The sequence below is a fragment of the Lactuca serriola genome, chromosome 3 (assembly GCF_051521515.1).
Source record: "Lactuca serriola cultivar US96UC23 chromosome 3, Lser_US96UC23_V15, whole genome shotgun sequence".
Taxonomy (NCBI): Eukaryota; Viridiplantae; Streptophyta; class Magnoliopsida; order Asterales; family Asteraceae; genus Lactuca; species Lactuca serriola.
The window spans coordinates 312,980,077-313,007,004 of NC_136410.1; the positions used below are offsets into that span (position 1 = coordinate 312,980,077).

At 42.1% G+C, this 26,928-nt stretch overlaps 1 protein-coding gene across 1 annotated transcript; it reads right to left on the minus strand.

Moving 5' to 3' along the window:
* Positions 1-9,498: 9,498 nt before the first annotated feature.
* Positions 9,499-11,455, minus strand: LOC145096345 (uncharacterized). The gene is made up of 2 exons (XM_079034089.1): positions 11,339-11,455; positions 9,499-10,200 (listed from the first exon to the last, which is right to left on the minus strand). The coding sequence occupies exons 1-2, from the start codon at positions 11,453-11,455 to the stop codon at positions 9,499-9,501; spliced, it is 819 nt and encodes a 272-aa protein (XP_078890215.1).
* Between the last annotated feature and the right edge of the window lie 15,473 nt (positions 11,456-26,928).

The following is a 26,928-nucleotide window of genomic DNA, read 5'->3' on the forward strand; positions in this document are numbered from 1 at the left end:
TTGAGGCGGTGATGAGTTGGGAGGTGCCGAGGTCACCCTCCGTGATCAGGAGTTTCCTAGGGTTGGCAGGGTATTATTGCAGATTTATCAAGGATTTCTCTAAAATCGCAGTGCCACTCACCAGATTGACCCGAAATGGTGTTGCTTTTTCATGAGGCCCTGAGCAGCAGGCCTCCTTTGAGACACTTCGCCAAAGGTTATGCGAAGCCCCGGTGTTAGCCCTCCCAGAAGGGATGGAGGACTTTGTGGTATACTGTGATGCATCGATTTTGGGATTCGGGGCAGTGCTGATGCAGAGAGGGCATGTGATAGCATATGCATCGAGGCAGCTGAAGCCTCATGAGATGAGATATCCCACCCATGATCTAGAGTTGGGGGCAGTGGTGTTCGCCCTCAAGATTTGGCGTCACTACCTGTATGGGGTTCGGTGTACGATATACATGGACCATAAGAGTTTGAAATATTTGATGGATTAGCCCAACCTAAATATGCGACAGAGAAGGTGGTTGGATGTGGTTAAGGATTATGATTGTGAGATCCTATACCACCCAGGCAAGGCTAATGTTGTAGCCGATGCACTGAGCCGCAGGGCGGAAAGCACCCCATTGCGGGATGTATGTTTGAGATTGACAGTGATCGCTCCAGTGTTGGACGCCATTCGTGGGGCACAAGCCGAGGCTGTGCAACCTGAGATGCAGAAGAAAGAGCGGGTTGTTGGTTTGGTTTCAGAGTTCGTTACTGATGGTCGGGGGCTTATGACATTTCAGGGGCGTATCTGGGTGCCGTTTGTGGAAGGAACGCGTACCGTTTTGATGGAAGAGGCTCATCGGTCGAAATTTTCGATCCATCTTGGGGCCACTAAGATGTATTTGGATCTGAGAAAGGAGTATTGGTGGCCCTGTATGAAGAGGGATGTTGCGTGGTTTGTTGAGAGGTGCTTGACGTGTCGTAGGGTTAAGGCGGAGCACCAGAGGTGACATGGTAAGCTGCATCCATTGGAGGTTCCCGAATGGAAGTGGGAACATATCACTCTGGATTTCATCACCAAATTGCCAAGGACTGCAAGAGGAGTAGATGCAATTTGGGTGATTGTGGACAGGTTGACGACGAACGCTCACTTCCTTGCTATCAGCGAGAGTTCTTCAGCAGAGAAATTGGCAGAGGTGTATGTGAGGGAAGTGGTATCTCGGCGTGGGGTGCCAATCTCGATTGTTTTAGACCGTGATGTGCATTTCACTTCCAGATTCTGGAAGAAGTTTCATGAGGAGTTGGGTACTAGACTGCATTTTAGTACCGCATATCATCCCCAGACAGACGGTCAGAGTGAGCGGACGATTCAGACGCTTGAGGACATGCTTCGGGCATGTGTGTTGGATTTCGGGGGTAGCTGGGATGCATATTTGCCTTTGGCAGAGTTTTCCTACAACAACAGCCATCATTCGAGCATTGGTATGCCACCCTTTTGAGCTGTTGTATGGGAGGAGGTGTCGGACCCCCATTTGCTGGGGAGAGGTTGGTCACCGAGTGATGGGCAGTACAGAGATCATGCTTCAGACGACAAAGCAGATCCAGCAGGTCAGACAGAGGTTGTTGACTGCTCAGAGTCATCGGAAGAGTTATGCAAACAGACGCCGGTCCGAGCTTGAGTTTCAGGTCGGCGACCTTGTACTCCTAAAGGTCTCTACTTGGAAAGGAGTGATTCGATTCAGGAAGAGGGGAAGTTGGGGCCCAGGTATATTGGTCCATTCCGAGTGATGGCGAGGGTAGGTCGGGTAGCCTATCGTTTGGATTTGCCAGCAGAGTTGGGGTAAATTCACGACACTTTTCATGTGTCGCAGCTGAGGAAGTGTATTGCCGATGAGTCGGCAGTGGTTCCATTAGAGGATATTCAGGTGGATGCGAGCCTGAAATATGCTGAGAGACCAGTGGCCATCAGAGATCGAAAAATCAAGGTTCTGAGGAACAAGGAGGTACCCCTGGTTTTGGTTCAGTGGCAGCATCGGAAGGGGTCCGAGATGACTTGGAAACCGGAGCGTGAGATGCGTGAGCAGCATCCAGAGTTATTTGCAGAGCGAGACTTCGAGGGCGAAGTCTAGTTCTAGTGGGGGAGAATTGTAACAGCCCGGATTCCCAGGTATTATTCATTTTTATATTTTTGGTAAATTGTGAGGAGACTCGGCGAGTTGGAGCCTAGACTCGCCGAGTATGATCACGGATTTGGACGCGGGTTAGCGTACGGACTCGGCGAGTCCACGCTGTTTAATGAAACCCTAATTTCCCAGCCTTGAGCCCTATTTAAAGGACCTTATACCCCTTCATTGCGGCTACCTTCGACCTTGAGAGCACCAGAGCACCTGTGAAACCTTGTGAGTGAGATAAGAGGCCATCATTCACCATTTTTGTGTGTATTTGCAAGAAAGGAAGAGGAAGGCCAAGATAGGAGGGTTGGGGAGCTTGGATCTACTTCCATTTCGGCAGAGGAAACTATTTGAGGTAACATTCAGAGCTTATTCTCGTGTTTTTCTTGATATGGTCAAATCTAGGGCTTCTTCATCCCTTGTTTGCCTTGTATTTGGAGTGTGAGAGGTCCCATGGGGAAATGGTACCTAGATCTGGACCTTAGTAGGTCCAGAGAGTCCCCATTGCCCTGCTTTATGCATATCCTTTGGAGTTGGGGACTTCAGTTACCATTTTAGATGTCATTTCACCAAAAGAAGCCTTGTAGGCGTTGCATGGTAGCCAAGATTGTGACTTTACGTGATGAATGTGCTTGGGAGGGCTAGATCTAGGAGTTGTTGGAGCGGATCTGACCTCAGGAACGAGATTGAGTTGATGCATGGCATGGACTCGCCGAGTCCGAAGAACAGAATCGGTGAGTAGCATGAAGATTGTCCTTAACCACTCAACGAGTGGTCTTGCTGAGTTAAGGGTTGACTCAGTGAGTCAGGAAGAGTTGGAGAGGGTGACAGATGGACTGAGTCGAGCTGGAACTCGCTGAGTTGTTCTTGAGACTCGGCGAGTTGAGTCGTGGTGGCCCCACGATTCATGCCACGTGGAACTCGTCGAGTTAGGGGTGTACTCGACGTGTCAGGAGAGGATCCTAGGGAGTCAGTGAACACGTATAGACTCGCCGAGTCGCCCTAGTGCACTCGCCGAGTCTGGTCAAAGTTGACCGTTGACCGTTGACCAGAGTTGACCAGTGTTGACTTGATAGGGGTAGTCAACCTTTAGTGGTAAAAGTGTTAATTAGAGATATATGATGTTATAGGAGGATTATAGCTCGGAGGATCGAGCACGAGTGATTTCCAGGATTCGCGAGTTATCGAGATATACGAGGTGAGTCTTCTCACTATACTTTACCTTGAGTAGGTAATCAGAGTTATGTGATAGAGTATTTGTATGCTATATGTATGTTATGTGTTGTACTGCATTATTTCTATGTGATTTATGCTGTGCATGTTTATAGAGTTGGAACCGGAAGGTTCCTAGAGTTAGAACCAGTGGGTTCATAGAGTAGGGTCTATGGACCCACAGAGTTATAGCCTCGAGTGGCTAATATGTGTTACGTGTGGTATTTTGGGGAACTCACTAAGCTTTGTGCTTACAGTGTTGGTGTTTATTGTTTCAGGTACTAGTGATGACCGTGGGAAGGCGCCGACTTGATCAGTACACACACATGGGATTTTTATGATATGTGATCTTGGGATTTATTGTATGACATTGATTGGAGTTTCAAATACTTATGTTTTATGAAAATTAAATGAATATGTTTTTAAATTATGCGAAAAATTGTTTTGAAATTCACGGTGTTACATTCGCCCTGTTTATTGGTGGCCTTGTATGAAGCGGGATGTAGCATGGTATGTAGAGCGGTGCTTCACCTGCACGAAGGTCAAGGCCGAGCACCATAGGCCACATGGCAAGATGCAGCCACTAGATTTTCCTATGTGGAAATAGGAAGATATCACCATGGATTTCATTACGAAGCTTCCTAGGACCGCATGTGGAGTTGGTTCGATATGGGTCATCGTGTATTGGTTGACCAAGAGTGCTCATTTTATCCCGATCTAGGAGAGTATATCGGCCGAGAAGCTAGCCGAGATTTACGTCCGTGAGGTAGTGGCACGACATGGAGTGCTTGTCTAGGTGGTGTCAGATAGAGATGTCCGTTTTATTTCCAGATTCTGGAAGCGGTTTCACGACGAGATGGGTACTCGTCTCCATTTCAGCATCCCTTTCCACCCATAGACAGACGATCAGAGTGAGAGGACGATACATACTCTCGAGGATATGCTGTGTGCATGTGTTTTGGATTTTGGTGGCAGTTGGGATATGTATCTTCCGTTAGCGGAATTTTCGTATAACAATAGTCACCACGCCAGCATAGACCGACCTCCCTTTGTGATGCTCTACGGGAGGAAGTGTAGGACCCCAATATGTTGGGACGAGGTCGGCCAAAGAGTCATGGGGAGTACCAAAGTAGTACTCAAGACTACTGAGAGGATTCAACAGGACCAGAGCAAGCTCCAGACTGCTCAGAGTCGACAAAAGAGCTAGATCGACAAGAGGCGTTCAGATTTGGAGTTCTAGGTGGGTGACATGGTCCTCCTGAAGGTGTCACCTTGGAGAGGTGTCATCCGGTTCAGGAAGCGAGGCATGCTGAGCTGCAGGTACATCGGTCCGTTTAGGGTTTTGGCCCCGGTGCGTCGAGTTGCCTACCAGTTAGACCTTCCAGTAGAGCTCAGCCAAATCCACATCACTTTCCATGTTTCTCAGTTGCGGAAGTGCTTAGTGGATGATTCAACATTGGTACCCCTTGAGGATATTGAGGTTGATGACAGCCAGAACTACATTGAGCGACCAGTAGCTATCCTCGACAGGAAGTTGAAGGATCTGAGGAACAAGAGGGTGGAGTTGGTAAAAGTGTGGTGGCAGCACCGCAAGGGGTCAGAAAGGACTTGGGAGCCGGAGGAAGAGATGGGGGAGCACTACCCCGAGCTTTTCACGGATGCATCAACAGACTTCGAGGACGAAGTCTAGAATAAGTGGGGGAGATTTTCAATGCTCGGTTCCCGGTATGTAATTTTTTTAACTTAAGTTTTCCATTTTTACTCAGGGACTCAACAAGTTGGAGGCCCAACTCGTCGAGTAGATGCGAGTTTTGGGACGCGGGTGCAAAAGTCTACTCGCCGAATCGAGAGCCCCGACTCGACGAGTAGACCTGTCTGGATGAAACCCTAATTTTGAGGGTTTTCACCCTATTTAAACACCTTAAGTGACCTCCACTCCAGCCTTCATCACCCTCACACCCCATTCTCAAAACCCTAACTAGTTGGGTGTGTTCTCGAGCTATTTTGGTGCCATGTTTGTGATTTGAAGCTCAGAGAAGAAGGAGAGGCTTGGAGGTTCAAGAAGAAGGCAGTAGATCCAGAGTCTTGGTTGCATTTCCAGCTTGTTTGAGGTAAAAAGCTTCAACATTGACTTCCTATTTGTTAGATCTTCTTGAGGGCTTGAATCTTGTCAATTTTGGTGCATTTCTAAGTCACTAGCTTAGACCCATAAATACCCCCCGGGTTCAACCTGTCGGATTTTGAGCATTCTAACACTCCTAAGTGTACATGCAACCCTAAATACCTTGGATCTATGTTTTCTCTATTATACATGCAAATATGAACTTTCCAAGGTATTGATCCTAACTAGCATAATAACATTGATTTATATGAATATCTAAAGTTAGAATTACATACCTCTTTGATGTAGAATGTCTTCATGAAGCTTGAGTGCCTAGTGCCCCAAGTGTGACACCTCAAATGGTTCACACAACACCAAATACACTTGGAATAGATTAAAGAGAAATCCACACTTCATGAAAATCGGCTAGCCCTTTCACATATTCTCTAGTGCCGATTTTTGTTAGCAATAAGATGGTTATATAGTTAGTGACTATTACGGTGAACCCTAATTGGCATGGCTTTCCATTTCCTTGGATCCATGGGTTCAAATATACCATGGAGCATCTTATGGGTTTTAGCCCAACTTGACAATCCATGGAGCATTAGCCCACTATACAAGTATGGATGATTTACACAATCAACCCATATATTTAATTAGTCTTCTTTTGATCACTTAATTAATTCTAAATAATCTTATTAATATATTAGAACTTATAATATATTAACAAACCTTAGGTGTTATTTCTCTCATTTTAGTCTATCCAAATGCTTGATGCCATGCAACCCAAATGGACCATGCCGGGTCGGGTCAAGTCTTACCAATTATAGTTATGGACTTAGACATTAATCCAACACAACCCTGGTCAAAGTCAAATTTTATAGTGAAGCTCAATAGTCCATATTGACCTTGACTCACCGAGTACAATCACTCACTCGTCGGGTTCCCTTGTTAACTCGTGGACTCGCCGAGTCACCCGAGGGACTCGTTGAGTTACTTGGTGTTTACGGTCGTAAACTACCAACCGTACACCTTTGAATGTAAACCCTTGGCCGTACACCCGTGGCCGTAAACGAGAAAAACCTCTCGACTCGCCAAGTCACTTGAACGACTCGTCGAGTCCCCCAAAGTTCAACCTGATTACGGTCATTTCCAGTGGGACTTAAGGTCTTAAACTTTAGATCCATCATCTCCTGTTGCATATTTCATATAAAGTTACAAACTTTACGTGCATGCAGGGCCTTCATAACCGTAAACACTAAAACTAATCCACCAACAAGGTTTTCATTCATGGGGAGGGAAAAAGCTTATAAAGCATGCAACTTTATGATATTTGGGACCTAGTGAGGTTCAGATCTGGATCCATACCCTTGTGATTGGTCCAGATCTAGGCTTGCTTCCATTTCCTCAAAGTTTGGTCATGAACTCCCAATTAGAATATAAGCTTAAGGTAACAGATTCATACCTCAATTTGATGCCCAAGACGAACTATATGCTAGATCCAATGTTTTCCCCTTGATTCTTCTTCTCCAAGCTTGGATTCCTTCCCAAATTCCAAAGTCAAGCTCTCAAATGCACACACTTCACACACTAGGGAGTTCGCGGCCATACACAGTGTCTTATGATGCTAAGGGGGGCTACAAGAGCGTTTAATGAGACTTATATAGGGGCAACCCCAAAATTAGGGTTTTTCATTAAACAGCCCTGACTCTTCGAGTGAATCTTCTGACTCACCAAGTCGCTTCCAATTCGTGCCCCTGAAATATGACTATACTCGACGAGTTGAGCTCCCAACTCGCCGATTCCATGCATGAAACTTCTCCATTGGCAAGTTTCCAACCAATGATCAAACCAGGTGTTACAAGTCTCCCACTTGAAATTCTAAGTCTGACCGTCGTCGGTCAGCATAACTTTTCTGGCGACTCTGCGCAACTCGCAGTCGGTCTCACACTTGCTGAATTAGTCCCGTAGTCTTGAGCACTATCTTAGTGCTCCCCATGACACGGTGTCCAACCTCATCCCAACAAACTGGGGTCTTACACCTCTGACCATATAACATCTCAAACGGAGCTCGATCGATACTGGCATGATAATTGTTATTGTACGAAAACTCTGCTAGTGGGAGATATCTATCCCAACTTCCTCCAAAATCGAACACGCATGGCTGAAGCATATCCTCCAGTGTATGTATTGTCCTCTCACTCTGACCATCGGTCTGGGGGTGGTATGTCGTGCTAAAATGTAGTTGAGTGCCCAGCTCCTCATGGAATTTCTTCCAGAACCTAGATGTAAACCGGGCATCGTGGTCAGAAATAACCGACACAGGTATCCCGTGTCTAGCCACCACCTCACACACATAGATATTTGCCAACTTCTCTGCGGATATACTTTCGGATATCGGAATGAAATGGGCACTCTCGTCAGTCTATCCACAATCACCCATATAGCATCCACACCCCTCGCGGTCCTTGGAAACTTTGTAATGAAGTCCATTGTGATCTCCTCCCACTTCCACATGCCAATGGGTAGCGGCTGGACCTTAGCATGAGGCCGTTCATGCTCGGCCTTGACCTTCCTACAAGTCAAGCACCACTCTACAAACCAATCAATTTCCCGCTTCATGCATGGCCACCAGTAACTCAGACTCAATTCCCTATACATTTTCATATCTCCTAGATGTATAGAGAACTTGGACTTATGTGCTTCCTCTAATACGTTCTGTCTCACTTCCCCGGTCACAGGTACCCACACCCAGCCACATTGTGTCAAGAGACCACGACTATCCTTAACGAATAGAGGATATTGTCCTCGGATCCTCTCTACCTTTCAATTCTCTTTCTTCACTCCCTTAACCTGAGCCTCTTTGATCATCTCCAACAATGGAGAGATCACCATCATCCTCAAACACACATTCCTGATCGGGGAACCTGCCGTCTTATGGATCAAGGCATCGGCCACTACATTGACCTTCCTTGGGTGGTATAGAATCTCACAATTATAGTCTTTTAGTACATCCAACCACCTTATTTGTTGCATGTTGAGGTTCTATTGGTCCATGAAATACTTCAGACTCTTGTGGTCGGTGTAAATGGTACACCGCACTCCATACAACTAATGCCTCCAAATCGTGAGGGAAAACATCACTACCCCCAGTTCCAAATCGTGAGTAGGGTAATTTGCCTCATGCTGCTTCAATTGTCGTGAGGCATAGGCTATCACGTGTCCTCTCTGCATCAGTACCGCACCTAACCCTGAAATAGATGCATCACAGTACACCACCAGATCATCTAATCCACCTGGTCGAAACAAGGATCGGAGCCTCACACAGTCTCCGCCTCAAGGTTTCGAAGGCCAACTGTTGATCCTCACCCCATCGAAACGTCACATTCTTCTTGGTCAGACGGGTCAATGGCAACTCAATCTTGGAGAAGTCCTGGATAAACCGCCGATAATAACTCGCTAAACCCAAGAAGTTACGAATCTCTGATGCATTCTTCAGTGCTTCCCACCGCATCACAACCTCAACCTTGGCTGGATCAACCAAAATACCCTCCTGGTCGATGATATGCCCCAAGAATTGTACCTCTCGCAATCAAAAATCACACTTGGAGAACTTGGCATACAAAATCTCTGTCCTTAGGGTCTCCAGCACCTCCCTTAAGTGTTGTTCGTGCTGCTCCCTGGTCTTAGAATAGACCAGGATATCATCAATAAAAACGATCACCCACCGATCCAGTATCGGTCTACACAGCCTATTCATAAGGTCCATGAATGCTGTTGGGGCATTGGTGAACCCAAACGACATAACTACAAACTCATAATTCCCATACCGAGTCCTGAAAGCCGTCTTCGGTATATCCTCATCTAGTGGTATCCCGACCAAAGATCAATCTTGGAAAACCAGGACGCACCCTGCAGCTCATCGAAAAAATCATCGATCCTTGGCAACGGGTAATGGTTCTTCACCGTTAGCTTGTTTAGTTCCCTATAATCGATGAACATCTTGTGGGATCCATCCTTCTTTTTCACGAAAAGAATTGGTGCTCCCTATGGGGAACTGCTCGGACGAATGAACCCTCGGTCTAATAGCTCTTGAAGCTGTGTAGATAACTCTTTCATATCAAGTGGTGCGAATTGATATGGTGCCTTTGCTATCGGAGTGTCACCCAGAACCAAATCGATGCGACATTCCACCTGCCTTTTTGGATGCACCCCTGGTAACTCTTCGGGGAAAACATCCCGAAAGTCCCGAACAACTGGCACACTGCCTACATCTTTCGTGATCTCTACCCTAGTATCTGAGATATAGGCCAGAAATCCTGAACTACCATGCTGCAGGAACCTCCTATCCCTCGCAGCCGAATAGACGGTCGGCCCCTGCGATGCTCTATCACCATGTACTACCAATTCTCCCCCACTTGGGGTTCGAATCCTCAGCAACTGTTGCTCCCAGTCAATCATGGCCCCATTGGTCCCCAGCCAAACCATTCTGATAATCGCTTTCAGCCCACACAATGGTATTGGAACTCGGTCGACACAAAATCTCTCACCAAGCACGTTCAGAGTACCGTCCCGATACACCCTCGCAACACTAATGGTACGGTCATCTGCAATCTCCACCTCGAGAACGGAGTCCAAAGTTCCTGGCGCTTCCCGGAACTTCTTGCTAAGCGCAAGAGATACGAACAACCGGGTTGCACCTGAATCAAACAAGACATGAGCAGATATAACATTGACCAAAAAAGGTCCCTATACAAGCATAGAATACACATAAGTGAAACAGATACATAGAGCAGGGAAGAATAATTACATACCAGCCACTACATCTGCGTTGCGCGTGCCTCTTTGGTAGTCAGTTGAAATGTAGGCTCTTCACTGTTGGAGCTTCCGCCTTTGCAGGGCGACCATCGGTAATCCTCATTGTGGCGGGCGCAGGTGCCGCCACCGCTCCTCCTCCCCCCTTCAACTTCAGACAGTTGACCCGCTTATGGCCGGTCTGGTTGGAGTGAAAACAGATTAAGCCCTTCTCCGGGCTGTCCCTGCTAATATGGCCCTGTTGGCCACATGCATAACATCCTGAGCCTGCGATACAGAAAGCTCCATTGTGTACCCGGTTACACTTGGCACATCGGGCCTGACCCTACTGGCCGTTCTTGGAAGTGTCTGTCGTCCTTGGCTTCTTAGCATGTCCTACTGCTGCCTGAGCCTGCTCAGGCTTCCGCTTCGTGCGAGACTCGAGCTCCATTTCCCTTTCTCGGGCCTTCTCCACCATTTCATTCAGAGTCTTACACCTCGTAAAGCTCATAAACTCCCAAATATCGTCTCTCAGCTCGGAATGATATCGGGTCCACCTTATTTCCTCATCGGTAGCGTATTGCGGAATCAACAAAGCTTGTTCCCGAAACTTGGCGGTGATTTTCGCCACGGTCTCGGTAGTCTGCTGCAAATCATGAAACTCTCACACTAAACCTTGCACCTCAATGGGTGGTGCAAACTCCAGATCAAATCGCCGAACAAACTCGGCCCACGTCATCTCAGCCACCCCGGTTGGTCCCACCTGTCTAGTAACCTCGCCCCACCAATCTCGGGCTCTGTCTCTCAGCATACAAGAAGCAAACCCATCCTTTGACAAATCCGGGAAAGAACTCGTGCATTGGGCATTTTGGATATCCACCACCCAGCGTCGACTGACAATGGGGTCCCTGACCCTGAAAAACTCTGGCGCCCCACACGCCTTGAACTCCTGAAACGATGGAGTTCGGGCCCCCAACTGGCCCGCGACAATCTCAGTCCTGAATGATTTGAGTCTCTGCTCCATGATCTCTTATATGCCCTCCTTGACCGTCCCAAAAATGATTGGGGTAACGTCAAGCATGCCCTTTGTAACCTCGGTTGCAATAAGATCGTGCAACCTCTCATCTATGCCGTCTGTGGTGTCACCCGATCCATTCCCGGAACCAGATCCCGATCCTGATCCTCCCGCCTCGAAACGTGTCACTACCATGCTGAATTGGAATATCATAAATCATAACGATCAGGATTTTCATAAAATGGATCTCTCAACACCGTTCCTCTTTGAGGTTGTCAGATCTAACATTGGCTTGGGTACAGGTCCTTTGCTTCCAGTAGTACAGTCCCAATACTACCTTCCTCACCTACCTGTACCTTTCCCCAAGGCTCAACCTGATAATTCCAATTCTTCCCAAATAAACCATATATTACCAACCACCGCATAACCCACATCCTAGACTATTCTAATGTTTCCTCTACCCACATCAAATAGACCAATCATCACATGTTGCCTTTATGCATGCATATTATACATAGGATAGGATCAAATGGACTTTCGAATAAAAGATTCTACCCTAGGACCACAACCAAACAAGGAACAGGAAGTAAGGCCAAATCGATCATTCTAAGGCTATAAGCTCCTAACCGTATGTATTTTTAAAAGCATACAAATAGCAAATTCCATACGATCATCCAAGTTCAAATATCAGAATAGCATGACTAGCATATTGGGGATATACATACTTGGCTCGGCTGATCACGCGCGTTGCACTCTGATCTTTTCCTTCTTTCAAAATCTTTTTATGTTATTTTCAAAATCAAATTTACCCTTTCCTTAGTTTGAGTCCTGACACACCTGAGAGTAAGCCCGAATCTCTCAAACCAAGGCTCTGATACCAACTTGTAACGACCCAAATTTTACAAAGAAATTTTTCATTGTTAATTAATCAACCATTTTTCATAAAACATAAAGATTCCAATAATCATTTTCAAAACCATCAACATTACAACATTATTATTTTCAAAACATCAAAGTGTCCCCTAAACCAGATCGGAAAAGAGAGATAGAGTGCACGCCGCATCATCACGCCTTGCCTTTGCCCTTGGGCTCCGAAGTACCTGAAACAAATTCACAGACGGTAAGTTGAAAGCTTAGTGAGTCCCCCAGAGCATACCCCACACAAACCACATATCACATTAGCTAGAAATCTACCTCTATGACATATCACATGTTAATTAGTCATTGATGTGTGTAAACTCAACTAGTTTTAAACCTAATTTTATATTATAAAATGAACACACAAAGGCAGTGGACCTATCAATTGTGGTAAAGCTAAATAAGTAGGGTATCGAACACATGGAACGGTAAATTAAAACTAAAGACTAATTTTATCTAAGTTAATTAATAAGTAGGGGTTTTCTCTAGTTTTACAAGACTAGAAAACTTACAAGCTATCACTTAACTAAAAGCTAGAAAAATAAAGATTTAACTAAATTCAATAATGGGAAAGACTTCTGTTTAGTTCAACTCAATTGATCCTATGGTTGATATTATGGTAACAGTGCAATGGATTAATTCTTTTATTGGCTACTGACTCTAATGATTAGCTTTGCGTTCGCTACACTAACCCTTAGTGAATAAACTAACTCAAACAGTGATCAGTTGTCTAATTTAATTAAATTCACTAGATTAATTATTCGGGTTAATTTAGACTTGCAATAATTAACTAATTTGGTCCTTTAGTTAATTTCTTTTTGATGGTCATCACACAAGCTCATACATGAATTTACCTAATTTTCTTATTAATTCTAGTTTCATGTTCATTAATCCTAGACATATGATGAAGTGGTCACGTAAACATATGAGGTTGATAATCAAATGATGTTCATACTATTTAATTACCTTCCTATTAACAGAAAATTAATTATCATTCACACACAAGGTTCTTTAGGAAGCTAAATCTAACAAAAATCACCAACATTGAATTAATTCTACCAATAATCAAACCATAGTCTCAATTTTGTATCCCCAAACAGAAGTTTAAGAGTTTTAGCTCATGATTGAGGTAAATAACAACAAATAAACGAATTCTAATTGTCTAGCCATAATGGAAAACAAAAGATTAAGTAGAATGATGAGAATTTGCCTCAAATCTCCTTCGGAATTGGATTCTAGGTTGTATCTTCGTTCTCTAGGGTTCTTCTGGCTCTTCAATCGTAGCTAATCTCTCCAGAAGGGTTCCAGAATGTCTAATGTCGATCTGAGAAGTTATATTGATAGTTGCGAAACGACTCGTCGTGTCCATTTCCGACTCGCCGAGTCCACCTCTTAATCCCCGTATACGATAAGTCTCTGAGTCTCTGAGTCTTTATCTTCTCGAATATTAGATCGGACTCACCGAGTAGTCGACCCTACTCGCCGAGTAGGTGTTGTTTTTGATGTTTTTCTTCTTTGTTCAATTCCCGAGCTCCCAACTGCTTCTCCTACCCCCTTCTGCTTCCGAGCTTCACTTTTGGACTGAAAACACAATTCAAACACTTTTAAGTATCTTTTATCCATGATATGCAATAAATTAGATAATAACTAATAAAAACCTATGCTTAAAATGAGGCTAAATATGCAAATATCAAAATACCCCACACTTGACTTTTGCTTGCCCCTAAGCAAAATTGAATTTTAACATATTAGAACCACATATAACAATTCAAGTCTAACCCAACCATTATGCCAAGACCGCAACGCATGCATTTGTGTCTAAAAATTTTCCTAATAACCCCCCATATTCCAAAATCACGGCCTATTAAATATAAATAATAAAAATAAAGTCAAAATTAGTCGACGGAGTCTAAACGAAAGTTGTAGATCGTAGTCTCACCTTCGCGTGGATATAAAGAACGTCGAAAACGGAGTTTGTATGAAGAAGATATGAATTTTCGAAGTTTATTAAATAAATTTTATTTATTTTTAATCTTTTAATCCGACATTATCCGAAGACGAGTCACCGGTCCGATCCGACGTACGCCCCGCGTACTCCGAAGAGTGTCGACATTTCGGATGACGCATGCAGTGACGATTTTGGAAGCAGTACGTGCTGCGTACTGCAGTACGCCCCGCGTACTCCGAGGCTCAAGCCTCCTATAAATAGGATCCGAAGGCAGCCGAGTCTTTTGCCAATTTCTTCTCTTCTCTCTCCCGTTTTGCATCGTTTTGCATGCCAGAAATATCCCGAATCCCCGGTATTATTCTCAAGCCCCGAGGCAAGTCCCGAGATCCCGAAGATCCCGAGAAGTGCGGTTCCCGAGCCGAAGCTCTGCCCGCAAGAAGTTCGATTTTTGTGAAGATCTTTCAGATCTGCTGAGGATTACTACTTCTGCAAGTCATAGTGCTGTTTGATCATCTTCTGATCAAGTGAGTGTATACTACCTTTCATAAACACGATAATAATACAAGTTTGGTTCGAGTGTATTAAGTATATTGTTGTTTATAAGGGTGAGTGTGTAGTTACCTTCTTCTAACACATAAATATTAAGTATTTTCTATAAAATACGTGCTATGTGTATAGTATATTGTTGTTTATATGTGTGAATGTGTATTCACTCTCTTCTATCTCATAGATATGATTTATTCCCCTGTGAGATATGTGTTATGTGTGTGTGTGCCTCATCTGTTATGTGGATTATGTGTTGATTAAAGCATGCTATACAGGTTTTCAAAACTATGTATAAAAATGTATATTTTATCTACTAATATGTTGTGTAGAACATGGGTAGATAGTTGGTGTGTAATAAACAGATGAGAGGCCTCGTTGTTGTTTGATTTATTCATCTAGTGGAGTTTAGATGACGACCACTAGCTATTCTAGACAGTCTTGTGGAAACATTAGCAGGTTCGCCACCTGTAGGTGTTAATGAACTCGGGTGTTCATTCGCTGTACTCCATCCCCCTCATGGTTGCCTTATTTGACTTATATTGCTGAGGTACCCCCGAAGCATGTGTTGTCGCCCCGATGAAATATTCTTAGACTAGGTTCCTTGTGTTAGTTGTTTTAGGGACTAAAGTGAGAATAACGGAAATGGGTAATTGGGTTATTGTTGGTTGGTGAGAATTAAATATGATTATTTATTGTGGGTTGAAAACCCTATATGCTCACCAGGCTCCCAAGCCTGACCCACTCAGTTTTATTTGTATTACAGGAAGTGGCACAAGGGCATGAGATGGATGAACCATCAGTTGTTTTGTTTACAAGTCTGTATATGTATATATTTGTTTAATGACTTGTAATGTTATCGTTTATGCTTATTGGTCTGTATCGGAACATGACACCCCGAGTTTTGATTATATAATGAAAAATACATTTCTTTTATGAAATGCTTTGGTAAACATTGTTTTATCATGTTTTGTTTTGGGAACAAATTCCGCAACTCTTTCAAATCAAAAGGATTTACTCTGAAAATATTTTAAAAGCATAAATGAAAAACGGTCTTTTCTGGCCGAGATTTTGGGGATGTCACAGTTGGTATCAGAGCATTAGTTTAAGCGAACTAGGAATTTGTAGGATTTCTAGACTTAAACTTAGAATGCTAAGTGAAGTTTTGAGATGTGTGTCTGTTATGTTTTAGACACGAGCACTGGTTTATTTTAGGAAAGTTGCCTAAAATGCTTTTATGTGCTAAATGTTATATGTTGCCATATATGATATTATTTGTTCGGATCTATGGTCTGTTGCCGACCGGATCTAGAAACCTTATGTGTGTAGGATTCTAAGCGTGCGTCTACGGTATTAGAACTAGCATGTAAACGTTTTGGAGCGATAAGGAAGATTTGAATATCTATCATGATTGAGGATCTAATTTCACCTTATTCGGTGTGTAGATCAAAATGGTGAGAACAAGAGGTGGAGTTGGAAATGCTGACGAAAATAGGAATCAACCACCAGTGATTGAACAAGTACCTGTCGTAGCAGCAACACCTGAGCCAATAACCATGGCTGGTGTGCAAATGATGATTCAGACGATGTTGGATCGTCAGATGGATGAAACTAGACGGTTGCTTCAACATAATCGTGAAGAACTGTCAATTCGTGTGGAGGAGCCTGAATTAAATGAAGGGCACTCGGAAGGTGGAAACTTCAGTGGGTCTATTGGTCAAGCCAACCCACCGATAGTTAGGCAAGATAACCGTGATGGAAGGAATGATGGAATGGGATGCAAGTACAAGGAATTTCTAACTTGCAAACCATCGACCTTCAATGGAAAGGAGGATCCAATTGGGAATATGGATAGGATCTCCGAAATGGAGTTAGCCTTCATGACATGTGGCTGCAAAGGCAAGTTGCAGACTATCTATGTCGTGCGTCAGTTCCGAGGTGGAGCCGTTCATTGGTGGAACACTCTAGGGAAGATGTTGAGCCCTAATGAGCCACTGCAATTTTCATGGGAAGAGTTCTTGGTGCAGTTCAAGCACAAATTCTGTTCGGCTCAAAATTTGTTGGAGTTGGAGAACAAGTTCCTGACATTGACAAAAGGCAGCATGTCAGTTGATGACTACACCAATAGCTTCACCGATAAGATGGATTTTGCCTTGCGTATCGTCCCAGACGAGTTGACAAAGGTGGACCGGTATGCGAAGGGACTCCCATGGGAGTATGAGGTGCCAGTACGTCAGGCACTTACTCTAGAGGCAACTATCTGGGCTGCCAATTCTGTTGAGAAGATGATAAAGGGAAGAACCACCGACAAGGTTGAGGTTGGTGAGAAAAGAAAGTTTGAGGGAACATCTGGTTCTGGTAAGAAGGGCAAATTTTCGAAATCTGATTCGAAAAAGTTTGGAGGAAAAGGAGGCGAAGCGAAGTGGTGTGATAAGTGTAAGAAAAAGCAATTTGGAAAATGTAGCGAGGATGTAACCTGCTACAAGTGTGGAAAGGTTGGACATTTTGCCAATGAATGTCCGAGCAACAAAAGGATGTGTTTTGGTTGTAATGAAGCGGGGCATGTTTTGAAAGATTGTCCGAAGAATAAGGAGGCAGCTAGGCCCAACATTCCACCAAAGCCGAAGGCGAGAGCCTTCCAGATGACACTCGAGGCTGCGAAAGATGAAGCTGATGTCGCTTCAGGTACCTTTCTCATAAATGAATTACCTGCTCAAATTTTGTTTGATTCTGGAGCCAACTACTCCTTTATTTCGCACGAGTTTGGTAGAAAGCTAGCTTTGCCTATTGATAGACTAAATGATGCTTTATTAGTCGAAGTAGCTAGTAGCAAGTTTGTACCTGTTAGCCATCGTATGAAAAACATCTTAATTGATCTGAATGGGAATAAGTTTCACGAGGAATTATTGCCTATCGAGCTTAATGGTTTCGATGTCGTTTTGGGAATGGATTGGCTTAGCGCCAATGATGCCGAAATTTTATGCAAGAAGAAGATAGTTAAAGTAAACCCGCCTGGGAAAGATTCGTTTATGGTGTATGGGGACAAACGCAGAGTGAATTCTGGAATCATTTCTCTAATGAAAGCCAGAAAGTGTTTGACCAAGGGATGTACATCATATTTAGCATTCATGATTGATGCTAAGAAAGAAAAGAAGGTGATGCAGAGTATTCCAGTGGTGTTTGATTATCTGGAAGTATTTCCCGAAGATCTTCCTGGATTACCACCTGATAGACAAGTGGAGTTCAGAATAGACTTGTTACCAGGAACCACGCCAATAGCAAAAGCACCCTATCGATTAGCACCGACGGAGATGAAGGAGCTGATGATGCAACTTCAGGAGTTATTGGACAAGGGTTTCATTAGACCTAGTTCATCGCCCTGGGGAGCTCCGGTGTTATTCGTGAAGAAGAAAGATGGAAGTATGAGAATGTGCATTGATTACAGAGAGTTGAACAAGGCAACAATAAAGAATAGATATCTGTTGCCAAGGATTGATGACCTATTTGATCAATTGCAAGGTTCGAGATATTTCTCAAAGATCAATCTAAGGTCAGGATATCATCAGTTGAAAGTAAGAGAGCAAGATATCGAGAAGACTGCATTCAGAACTAGATATGGACACTACGAGTTCTTGGTTATGTCGTTTGGACTAACCAATGCTCCGGCAGCGTTCATGGATTTGATGAATAGGGCTTGTAATCCGTTCCTTGATAAATCCGTGATAGTGTTCATAGACGACATTCTGATTTACTCGAAAAGCCAGGAGGAACATGGCAGACACTTGCGAGAAGTGTTAGAAGTCTTGAAGAAGGAGAAGTTGTATGAAAAGTTCTCCAAATGTGATTTTTGGATTCGTGAAGTCCAATTCTTGGGTCACGTGGTCAACCAAGAAGGGATAATGGTTGATCCAGCAAAGATCGAAGCTGTGATGAAGTGGGAACAACCGAAAAGTCCCACGGAGATTCGAAGCTTTTTAGGATTAGCCGGATATTACTGCAGGTTTATCCAAGGCTTTTCTTCGATCGCTAGTCCATTAACAGCTTTGACCCAAAAAGGAGCTACTTATGCTTGGAGTAATAAGCATAAAGAAGCATTCGAGAAGTTAAAGAAGAAGCTATGCGAGGCACCGATACTTTCTCTACCCGATGGAGTTGAAGACTTTGCTGTTTATAGCGATGCGTCTGGGGTTGGATTGGGTTGTGTTTTGACCCAAAGAGAAAAGGTGATAGCGTATGCGTCTCGACAGCTGAAAGAGCATGAAAAGAATTACCCGACTCATGATTTGGAGTTGGCAGCGGTAGTTTTCGCTCTGAAAATATGGAGGCATTACCTTTATGGCACGAAGTGCAAACTTTTTACTGATCATAAGAGTCTCCAATATCTCTTTAATCAGAAAGAATTGAATATGAGGCAACGACGCTGGCTAGAATTGCTTAAAGACTACGACTGTGAGATACTTTACCACCCCGGTAAAGCTAATGTTGTTGCTGATGCTCTCAGTTGGAAGGTCAATCTTGTAAGGAAAAGGACAAGAGCATTGAGAATTGAAGTTGTCTCGACCATTGTGGAAAGTATAAAGAAAGCTCAAGAGGAAGCTTCTGAGAAAAATGACCGAAAGGAGGAACGTTTGGGTAAAACGTTGGTGTTTGGTACTAACGGTCATGGACTGAAGGTATTCCAAGATTGTATTTGGGTACCTAAGTCAGGAGGAATTAGGGATCTTCTGATGGAAGAAGCTCACAAGACCATGTACTCGATTCATCCGGGTAGCACTAAAATGTATAGGGACCTGAAACCCTACTACTGGTGGCCAACGATGAAGCTTGATGTTGCAAAGTATCTGGCTGAGTGTGTGACTTGTGCGAGAGTCAAGACACAACATCAGAAATCGTATGGGAGTTTAGAACCATTGCCTGTGCCTATGGGTAAGTGGGAAGACATTGCTATGGATTTCGTCACTAAACTGCCCAGAACAAAGAATGGTCACGACATGATTTGGGTGGTCGTTGATCGATTCACTAAGAGTGCGCATTTCATAGCGGCCAAGGAGAAATGGTCTATGGAAAAGCTTGCGAATTCTTACGTGAAGGAAATTGTGAGGCTTCACGGTGTTCCGTTAACGATTGTATCGGATCGTGATAGCCGTTTCACCTCAAGGTTTTGGAAAAGTCTACAAGAGGAAATGGGTACCAAGTTATGTTTAAGCACAGCTTATCATCCGCAGACTGATGGTCAGAGTGAAAGAACGATACAAACACTTGAAGATATGCTGAGAGCATGTACCTTGGAATTCCTAGGTAATTGGGATGAACATTTACCTTTGGTAGAATTTTCCTATAATAATAGTTTCCACTCGAGCATTAAGATGGCAACTTATCAAGCTTTGTATGGACAGAAGTGTCGTACGCCATCTTGTTGGCTTGAGGCTGGGGAAAAGCAGTTTATGGGACCAGAGATGGTCCATCAAACTGCTGAAAAGTTGAAAATAATTAGGGAAAGAATGTTAGCAGCTCAAGATCGTCAAAAGAGCTATGCTGACAAGAAGCGAAGACCGATGACTTTTGAGATTGGAGATTCGGTTTTGCTTAAAGTCTCGCCGTGGAAGGGACTTATAAGATTTGGTAAAAGGGGAAAGTTGAGTCCAAGGTTTATTGGACCGTTTAAAGTTCTTCAGAGGATTGGGAACCAAGCTTACAAGCTCGAATTACCCGAAGAACTGAGTGGAATTCACAACACTTTTCATGTGTGTTATTTGAGGAAGTTCACGGGAGAAGTTCCCGATATGATTCCAATTTCTGAATTGAGAATTGATGAGAACAAAAGGTTGGTTGAAGAACCAGAGGCAATTGTTGGCCGAAAGACTAAGAAGTTGCGACGCAAAATGGTTAGGTTAGTGCTTGTCCGATGGAAACACACGAATGGGCCGAATCTCACCTGGGAGACGGAGAGTGACATGTTAAGTCGCTATCCGCATTTGTTTGTTGATGTGTGATTCCGGGGAAGAAATCATTCTAAGGTGGAGAGAATTGTAACGCCTGTGTTTCCGGGCTTGTCACTTTTAGCAATGTAATAGTCTAGGTTAACCTTTGTAACCCATTTTGAAATAATAAAGATTGTATTATTTGAGTATTATGTGTTTTGGTGCTTAATTGCTTAATTATGTGGTTTGATTAATTACGAATAAAAATAAGCGTCAAAATTTAAGTGTAATGTTGTAGTAGTTGAAACAAGGTTTCCGAATATATATAGAACGCCCAAATCTGACTTCGTATGAGGAAGTTATGATTTATCGAAGTTTCGGCTTAGCGATGAGCAGCCTGTTTTACTCGATTTGAGATCGAGGGGTTTTTAGCCGAAGCAATCTAAATGAGAATCGAAGATCTCATTGTTGGTATCGAAGCGATAAAAAGTTAGGCGAGAACGGACGTCAAACGAAGAAGTTATGAATTTATAACGAAGTTTTTCTGTCACGGCCTATTAAATATAAATAATAAAAATAAAGTCGAAATTATCCGACGGAGTCTAAACGAAAGTTGTAGAGCGTAGTCTCACCTTCGCGTGGATATAAAGAACGTTGAAAACAGAGTTCGTATGAAGAAGATATGAATTTCCGAAATTTATTAAATAAATTTTATTTATTTTTAATCTTTTAATACGACATTATCCGAAGACGAGTCACCGGTCCGATCCGACGTACGCCCCGCGTACTCCGAAGAGTGTCGACATTTCGGATGACGCATGCAGTGACGATTTCGGAAGCAGTACGTGCTGCGTACTGCAGTACGCCCCGCGTACTCCGAGGCTCCAGCCTCCTATAAATAGGATCCGAAGGCAGCCGAGTCTTTTGCCAATTTCTTCTCTTCCCTCTCCCGTTTTGCATCGTTTTGCGTGCCAGAAATATCCCGAATCCCCGGTATTATTCTCAAGCCCCGAGGCAAGTCCCGAGATCCTGAAGATCCCGAGAAGTGCGGTTCCCGAGCCGAAGCTCTGCCCGCGAGAAGTTTGATTTTTGTGAAGATCTTTCAGATCTGCTCAGGATTACTACTTCTGCAAGTCGTAGTGCTATCCGATCATCTTCTGATCAAGTGAGTGTATACTACCTTTCATAAACACGATAATAATACAAGTTTGGGTCGAGTGTATTAAGTATATTGTTGTTTATAAGTGTGAGTGTGTAGTTACCTTCTTCTAACACATAAATATTAAGTATTTTCTATAAAATACGTGCTATGTGTATAGTATATTGTTGTTTATATGTGTGAATGTGTATTCACTCTCTTCTATCTCATAGATATGATTTATTCCCCTGTGAGATATGTGTTATGTGTGTGTGTGCCTCATCTGTTATGTGAATTATGTGTTGATTAAAGCATGCTATACAGGTTTTCAAAACTATGTATAAAAATGTATATTTTATCTACTAATATGTTGGGTAGAACATGGGTAGATAGTTGGTGTGTAATAAACAGATGAGAGGCCTCGTTGTTTGATTTAGTCATCTAGCGGAGTTTAGATGACGACCACTGGCTATTCTAGACAGTCTTGTGGAAACATTAGCAGGTTCCCCACCTATAGGTGTTAATGAACTCGGGTGTTCATTCGCTGTACTCCATCCCCCTCATGGTTGTCTTATTTGACTTATATTGCTGAGGTACCCCCGAAGCATGTGTTGTCGCCCCGATGAAATATTCTTATACTAGGTCCCTTGTGTTAGTTGTTTTAGGGACATAATGTGAGAATAGCGGGAATGGGTAATTGGGTTATTCTTGGTTGGTGAAAATTAAATATGATTATTTATTGTGGGTTGAAAACCCTATATGCTCACCAGGCTCCCAAGCCTGACCCACTCAGTTTTATTTGTATTACAGGAAGTGGCGCGAGGGCATGAGATGGATGAACCATCAGTTGTTTTGTTTACAAGTCTGTATATGTATATATTTGTTGAATGACTTGTAATGTTATCGTTTATGCTTATTGGTCTGTATCGGAACATGACACCCTGATTTTTGATTATATAATGAAAAATACATTTCTTTTATGAAATGCTTTGGTAAACATTGTTTTATCATGTTTTGTTTTGGGAACAAATTCCACAACTCTTTCAAATCTAAAGGATTTACTCTGAAAATATTTTAAAAGCATAAATGAAAAACGGTCTTTTCTGGCCGAGATTTTGGGGATGTCACCTCATTCCCCTTGAAGAAATAGAAATCAACGAGAATCTCCTGTTCGTCGAAGAACCAGTCGAAATCATGGACAGGGAGGTGAAGTGTACTAAGCAAAGTCAAATTCCGATTGTGAAGGTACGGAGGAACGCGTAGCGTGGGCCAGAATTCACATGGAAACACGAAGACCAAACGAAGCAGAATTACCCTCACATATTCTCGCATTCTCATATCTAGCTTTCAAAAGAATTTCGAGATGAAGTTCACTCTAACGGGGGGATGTTGTCACAACTAGGAATTTTGATGCTTTGTAACAACAACAATGATAACAAATGTGAACCAAAAATGTGAAAGCATGTATGATGCTTATTCAATAACAACAAAACTTCCATCAAACACTTTATACAAGCACTGCAAATAGTCAACAAAGAATTGGAAACCCTAGAAATCCTGGTTTAAATCCATTTTGGAATAGGATTCCCTTATTGGGCCCAATGGGCCAATAAGCTTCCAATTTGACTATCTTGGGCTTAGAACTCTTAATTCGGCTCTATTTGGACCCACTTCCATTTATTTTAATAACTTGGGCCATGTTGGGCCTAGAATGAAATAAAATACCCTAATGGACCTTATTGGGCCATAACTAACCTAATTAGCCCTAATGGGCCATAAAAATCATTCCTTGATTTATTTTGGGCCGTGAACCCTCTCCAAAGACCAGTTGGGCCAAAAATCATCAAATTGGATCATGATTTGGGCTTAAGCATGCAAGGCCCGTAATCTTCTTCTCTCTTTTCTCTTTTCTCGGCCCAAGAAGAAAACAAAAAAAACAAAAAAAAAAAAACTAGTGAAATAAGGAGGGTTGGCCACCTCCTTATTACCTTGTGGATTCCCATGCAGCATCCCATACATCCATGCAACTCTCTCTCTCTCTTCTTCTTCTCTTCATATTACTCTCGTCCAAGGGGAAAAACACACACACACTCACAAAATTCACTCCAACTCTTTCCAAATCCTCTCAAGAACACTTGCACTCATTCATCAAATTTTCGAGAATTAGAAGCATTCCAAGGAGGTTATTCCACAAAAACCATCATCTTAGGTAAGTTGATGCTTGGATCCATGATCTAGATTCTTTGTTTTATCAAAAATCACTTCTTAACTCATTTAAACTCATGATCACCATCTTATAAACCTCTAAGTTTGAGATCTACCAAGAAGGCTTGCTAGGATCAAATTTCTTCATCTCTTCCTTCTAAATCGAAAACAACAAGCAAAAGTGAGTTCATACCCCTCTTTTTCGGTTTTTACAAGTTTTATGGGGGAGAATACAAGTAAAATGTGTAGATATATGTGTATGTGTGTCCTATGTATGATTTTATGCATGTATGTGTGATTGTAAGTGTTTATGTGGTAAATATGCAACAAAAAGAGAAGAAATCCTGAGATCTATGACATAAGAAGGAAAAAAAACATGATCTAAGGTATACTACACTAAAAAAGTTAACAAAAATACCCTATAAGATTTAAAATAGACATATTTTAACATAAAACAATTTTTGGGGCTTAAATTGTCAAATAAACAAAAGTTGGGTGAAGAGTTGCTATTCACGGTTTTCTAGAGGGTCAAAAGAGTCAAAACAGTTAAAATAAATGTTTTTGTGACAATTATGCTCCTCAAAGGACTTCAAATGTAAATAATAGCTCAATAGGCCAATTTTTGGGCTTTTCGGCCCATTAAGCCCATGGTTGCGAAAAATCTGATTTTCAAAGGGCTAAAATGAAAAATCTCTCAAAACAGTGGATAAAAAGGGTAAACAAAAACATTTCAGGGGTTAAAATGCTTTTCTTTACCAAAAGGATCAAAAATGTAAAGTTTATGGATTTTAGGCCAAAATTGTAAAAGTTGCAAAAAGTTTGGACTTTAGCCGAAAAACACTCTTCTGAAAGGGTTGAAACTAATAAAAGTAAATTTTGAGCTAAAACCATCACTTAAACAAAGTCTATGGGTCAAAAATGACAAGAAAATGGTTTTTAGGGCCTAAAAAGTCTTTTTTTATACATATAAGGGACTAAAATTGTCATTTTTATCAAAGAAGGGCTGAAATGGTCAAACCAATATTTTAAGTCAATTATTTTGTTATTAATATATTTGGGTCAAAAATACAGAACCACAACTTATGAAAAATGGCAAGATGAATATACATAAATTTCCAAATATCGTTATAAATGACCAACCAGTCTCGTATCGATACAAATTTAACAATTGTTCAATTAAACATTCCAACAACTATACTATACCTAAAACAAGTAAACATTAAATTCATTGGGCTTGAAAGTTCCAAACATTCTTATTGGGCCTTTGTGACCCATTAACATGATTTTTGGGCCCAAGGAGTAATTATAAATGTTTTGGGCCTTCTATGACACAATTTCATATTTAAGGGACCCTCAATGGCTTTTAAGTGCTACTGGGCCTTAGTGGCCCATTAGAATTGCAAGTAAGGTCCAAGTAATCAAATGCGAAATGGGCCAACGTGTCCTTCGTATACCCAACAGCCTAAAATAACTCACGAAAGTAGCAGGGCTTTGTATTCCTCTTCTCCTTGTTTGTTAGGCCTGTGTGTAATCAAAGTAAACAAATACAGGTCGATAATCAATAGTAATCAAAGTCAATTGGGATTTAGTGAGTAATAACGAGTGGCACAAACGTGTGTCGGTCATAGTCTGTAGTTATAATCAAAGTCTCCTGGAGGGAGAGCGAGAGTTTGTGTATAGATCTCTACGGGGGTGATTCTCCCACACCTCAGTTGTTCGCTACAGTTAGACTCGGCCGGTCTAGGGTGACAAAATCTTAAGATCAATTCCGGCGTTCACCAGAGTGCCAAGACAGACGAACTAGTCATTATCATACATGGTTATAACGACTCACACAAATAAATCCAGTATAAATCAAGTAATCAAGGTAATTCAAAATCATTCACGTGATGGATAACCATTCAAACCGTTATATAATATATTTTTATTTTGGAAAACATCGGGTTTTCCGGGGATGTTCAACATTTTCACTTGTACGTTTAATACAAAGTTTTTCAATTATACATGTTTTGAAATCATCATGCATATATTTACGGATCTTCACACCTTTTTATAAACAATGGTCTTTTTAGAAAATACTGGATTTTCTGGGTTGTTTTGGTTCAAACTACACAGAACATTTTCATATCAAATCTGCTTATGAACTCACCAACATTCCATATGTTGACCATTTTTCAAAATAACTTGTATTCTCAGGTAACAGGTAAGCTGAGGAATAAGTACCAAGTATGTTAGTGTGTTTCGCTTTTGAAAACTATCAAACAATTGATGTATGGATTTATAACGTTAAAACAATGTACTTGATGTGAACAATGTCAGCTGTAATATATTGATGCATGGTGATGTTTATGTTATGATTCATGTATATTCATTGTGATGATATTCAATTTAAGTCACACGATCCCTCGGACGTTTCCCCCGTCTGGTTCAGGGGTGTGACAGTTGTCAACCCGTATAGTAATTATACACGACTTCCTCGCTTGCACGGGATTAACGGTTACAGTTCAAAGGATTTCCACTAAGATCCCCAATCTTAGTTGATGAATACAATTACTCATGTAGACTGCGACAGCTTCCTATAACTCTAACAACAAAAGCATTTTCGTTTCTAAAACCCTAAGTTACTAGACTATGCTTTTAAACATTACTCCTAACTTGATAACATTTAGGCAGTATAATAGCTATAACTTTGAGTAAAACCAGGTTTTATCTTGACATAAAACCAATAACAACAACATGTAACATACCAAGTTTTATCTTGTCATAAAACTAACAATAACAACATATAGCATACCAAGTTTTATCTTGACATAAAACCAATAATAGCAACATAATTTATAAATTAACATATAGAACTTCCGAATATAACTTCGGAACTATATCGCACACAACATATATATAGAGTCCTAAGTATAACTCAAGATCTACATTAGTAGAATAACATGCTAACAAGTTGATAATAGTTGTATGTATTCAAAATATTATATTTAGAATA